Below are 4,281 nucleotides of genomic sequence, written 5' to 3' on the forward strand. Positions count from 1 at the left end.
TCACTGCTTTGCTCCCTTTCCCTGCAGCCAGGTGGGCTTTTGGTGGCCTTTGGAGCCTGGAAGTCCCCAGGGGCTTCTGGGCCGGGTCCAGTCCGAAAGCGGGGTGCGGCCAGACCCCGCGCGTCGCCTTCCCTCCGCAGCCCCCTCCAGCCGTCGGGGAAAGGCTTTGCCGTCCTGCCCCATAAAAGCCTCCGACCTTCTCCTAAGGCTGGGTCCGGCCGGCATCCGTGTAACCCGGCACGCTGCCTGCATGGGTGGCGGGATGCTTAGAGGGAGGCTGCTGCCCCCCCTAATCCGGCTTTGGGCAGGCCACGGCTAGTATGACCCGTCCCGCCTCGACCCCTCGCTGGCACCCGCCCTCCTTGGTTTCGGGATGACAAGGGATACGTCCCCCACGGCATCTGTAAGGGGCTGGGAGAGGCACTGTCCCATCCCGGCCGCTGGCAAGCAGAACGGTGCCGCAGCAAAGCCTGCCTTTTCTCTCTGCAGGTGAAGTATTATGGTGATTAGGTGTCCTGCTTGTAAACGTGCTCCTATGGAAAGGAACGGGCATCGGATGGTCGTGGCCTCGAGTAAATGTGACGGGCGGGACGCCTTTAGAGAATCCTGATCCCCCCCCCGGGGCACCCTGAAGCGCTCCCACCAGGTAACGTGCATCGCTCCCCTCTCCCGACCGCTTTGGGCATCTGACAATAGCCCTGTTGTCTCTGAGACCAAAGCCTGGGCACGGCTCCGTGCTCCGAGCGGGGCTTTGGGCTGGTCTCTCTCAGCCCGAGGGCCCTACAACACACTCAGCAGTGAAGATGGGTAGAAACCAGCTAGAAAGTTGTCGCACCTTTTCAAGCACTGATTTTGTTGCCGACTGACTCTTTGTAGCTGGACAGCCGTTTTTACGGCGTGGCAATTACTTTGCACCTGTGGCCGGTCTACATTTATTGCATGATTCGCCAGTGAATTGCATCACATATGTAACATGTGGCAGGGGCCGAAGGTGCCAGCTGCAGCAGGAGTGTGCATTTCTCCCGGCTAATAACAGCCCGAAACAGAGTCTCTGGCCGCGCTGGGGTGGGGATCTGCTCACAAAATGGCATCTGCATCGTCTTGCACAGTAAAGCTTTTAATTGCCATAAAGCCGCATTACAGTGGCTAATGAGGGGCTTGTACAAGTGCCTTTGCGTGTGAAGCACCTGCACGACGGGGCTCTGAGCACTTGCTCTCCCACGGCTCAACAACAAACCGTGTTCCCAAAGCACCTCTGTTGGCAGGAAGCCTCCAGGCTTGTCCTTCGCTCTCCCGGCAGATGCAATGGGCTTCTCCGGAGCTGTGTAAGGCTGGGGTTGTCTGCACAGAGTGTGACTCAGCAGCAAAAGTGAATACACTCCTTCATACAGTCCCCTTACACACACACATGCCCTGCAGGCCCCCCATTCACTCCCCTACACACACACCCTACACCCCCATACACTCCCCTACACACACACACACTATACCCTCCCCATAGTCTCCCCTGCACGTGCATGCACACACACACACGTGCATGGTCCGGCTCCCAGCCTTGAGACTGGGATTTCTAGGCCTGGGCTTGAGGCAAAGGCCCGTCCTGGGTGGCAAAGACTGTGAGAGCAAGTGCCCCGAATTCACCCCGTGGAAGCTGGAACTGCAACTGCCCCCTGGACTTGTTTCTCCAGTAGCTCCTCCTGGCAGGAAGGCATCCGCCAGGGCAGCGCTCGGTCCAGACTTGCTCGATCCAGTCTTGCTCCGTTCGCACGCACCTGATCCACACGCTGAATTTTATAAGGGCTCTCGGAGAACCTGGGCACCCGTTCGCTTTGCGGGCGTTGTAACAACCCGGCTGCAAAGTCCCGCGCTACCAGCCTGCTCTTGCCTGCAGCCGTGTTGCGTGCAGAGTAAAGCGGCTCAGTTGGTTCCCACCACGCTCGTCGGTTTTGTTCCCCGGACTCCCACGTCCGGGCACCGTGTTTGCAGCTGTCTGCAGCCGCTGCAAGCCTGCCGCTTCCTGGACAGCGCCGTTGTGGTTTCTGCGCGGATCAGCCCATGGCAGCCATGTCAGAGCTTTGCGCTGGTCCAGGGGATCTCTCCCGGCTGAGGCTAGGCAACAAGCTCAACAAAACAAGCCCTTATCAGGGTGACGGAGCAGGGGGAAGTGTTAGCCGCGAGGACGTAGGTCACCATCGGGTGTGTGGGCTGTCGCACTGCATTACTCCCGCGTCTGCCCACTCGACCCGGAGCCTGCAGGACTCCCAGGAAAGCCAACGCCCGGTTTGAGGAACTGAAATTTTACCATCAGAGTTGCAAGATGCACGCGCTGGGCCCCAAACCCTCTCACTGATCCCTCTCCCATCCCCACGTCAGAGGAAAAGGAGGAACCCGAGCTTGTGAAAGCTGCTCGTGGGTTGTCGCTGCCTGTAGCAGCATTTGCAAACCCCCAAGTGCTTCATAATAAGGCAGGGAACAATTTAAGTGCATCCTGCCTCTCATCTGGCCTACATGATGGCCCCAGGGAGAAGTGCGGTCATAAAACCGTAGAAAAACCAGGCTGGGGGTCACATCTAGCCCAACCCCCTGCTCAGGCCTTGCTGGAGCCATCTCACACTGGTTTGTCTTCGCCTAGTCTTAAAAACTTGGTGAACGCCCCTTGTATGCAGGTGCCAGGCAAGACACCTGAGAGGTCAGCAGCATCCTTCAACTTGCCCCTGGGTAAAGCAGGGGGATGAGGGCGCTACCCGTATCTCGTCGGTGCAAGAATGAGAAGGAGATTGTTCAAAGACACTTGTTTCTTCACCACCCGGCCGCTGGCAGGCAGCAGGGGCAGAGTTAAGGGTGTTCTGGGCATAATAGCACAGGAGGAGAAAGATATGTTTAGGCCATAGGCTGGGAGCCCTTGGGCAGCCCAGACGGTCACCTCCAGGTAACACAGTATTACATGCATTTGACCTCTCCACTCGCCCCATCTTCCTGCTGGGACAGCAGCATCCTCCAAGCTACCAGCGGAGGCTGCTCCTGCTGCGACGCGCCTGGTGGCACTGGCTGGTTGGCGTTGGTGACCCGTGAAACCGCGGTCCTGGAAACTGGCCTGTGTTGCTGCTCGCTACGTCGGGCTCTGGGTCCTGGGACATCTCACAGCTTTTGTTCTCCTCTAGACAGGGGCAGAGTCCGGGCGTCGTGCTCTCCGCTCCCTTCGAGCGCCGCGTGCTTCCTCGCTCCTCCTCGCCGGCCAGTCGCCGTCTCCGGAGCAGCGAGCAGGATGGTCGGATTCAAGCCCACTGATGTGCCCCCGACGGCCGCGGTGAAGTTCGTGGGGGCCGGGACGGCGGCCTGCATCGCCGACCTCATCACCTTCCCCCTGGACACGGCCAAAGTCAGGCTGCAGGTGAGGTGCCCTGGGGCCCTGGCGAATCAACGTCTGGAGCTGAGTCCCCTCCTGGCCGATGGGCCTTAGAGCAGTAGCAGTGAAGCAAGAGAGGCAGAGCCATCAGCCCGACCACGGCCAGTGCAACAGGTGCCTCTACTGCATCGTCCCTGCCCAGTCCCCTCTCCTGATGCTGAGTCTAAAGCCACCGTCGAGACTCATCCCTCTGCTCCTAGTCCTTGTTGTACAGACCAGGCATTTACCTCTTACCCCTCCATGTCCCTTGCTCAGCAAAGCCCTGCTGGTTTGGCTCCTTTGCATTGCGGTGGCCTGATCCTCCCAGAAGCTGGGCATGGTCCTGAGTATCCCCAAGTCCCAGGCGGGCCCCTTGGGCAGGGTGGGGAGCTGCTTTGAAAGCCCATTGCTCCTCCCTGAAATCGGGGGACCCCAGGGCTTCGTACGCTATTCCCAGATGCTGCAGTGGGACTCTAATGAGGTGGCGTGATGCTGTCTTCCCTGAGACCACGGCCTTTCCCAGCTGCACAGGAGGCCCCACTAGCTCAGGGGAAGCGAGGGCATCCAAAGAGGCTGTTGATCCTGCACCGAGCCCGCTGTGTGTGGCAGGTCCACGCCATCCGCCAGGCATGCAGGCAGCAGGCTGGGAGCACTTGGGCAGCACGGCTCAAGGCCTCCACGGGACAGGATATTACATCTGACCTCTCGGACGTGGGGTCCAGAGGCCGTGGAAGCTAAATAAGCCCCGGGCTCTTGCAATGAGCTGGTCATGCCACATCTGATGTGCCAGTGCCAGCCTGCCCAGCCCTGCCTTGCAGAGCTACCTGCAGTTGCTCTTTCAATGATCAAGGGGCCGCGGCTTTTGGGGGGTTGGTCTGGTGCAAGGGGCTCACAGC

At 59.7% G+C, this 4,281-nt stretch overlaps 1 protein-coding gene across 2 annotated transcripts in view; it reads left to right on the forward strand.

The window, feature by feature from the left end:
• The first annotated feature begins 491 nt into the window (after nt 1-491).
• Nucleotides 492-4,281, forward strand: part of LOC102388529 (mitochondrial uncoupling protein 2) — an 8,456-nt gene continuing 4,666 nt past the window's right edge. The window contains exons 1-2 of one of the 2 annotated variants that reach the window (XM_025209372.1): nt 492-646; nt 3,162-3,394. In XM_025209372.1, coding sequence (XP_025065157.1) covers nt 3,266-3,394 — 129 coding nt within the window. In that variant the 5' untranslated portion in view covers nt 492-646; nt 3,162-3,265. The remainder of the gene's footprint in view (nt 647-3,161; nt 3,395-4,281) is intronic. The other variant, XM_025209373.1, reaches the window with a different exon arrangement.

The sequence above is a fragment of the Alligator sinensis genome, unplaced genomic scaffold (assembly GCF_000455745.1).
Source record: "Alligator sinensis unplaced genomic scaffold, ASM45574v1 scaffold594_1, whole genome shotgun sequence".
Taxonomy (NCBI): domain Eukaryota; kingdom Metazoa; phylum Chordata; order Crocodylia; family Alligatoridae; genus Alligator; species Alligator sinensis.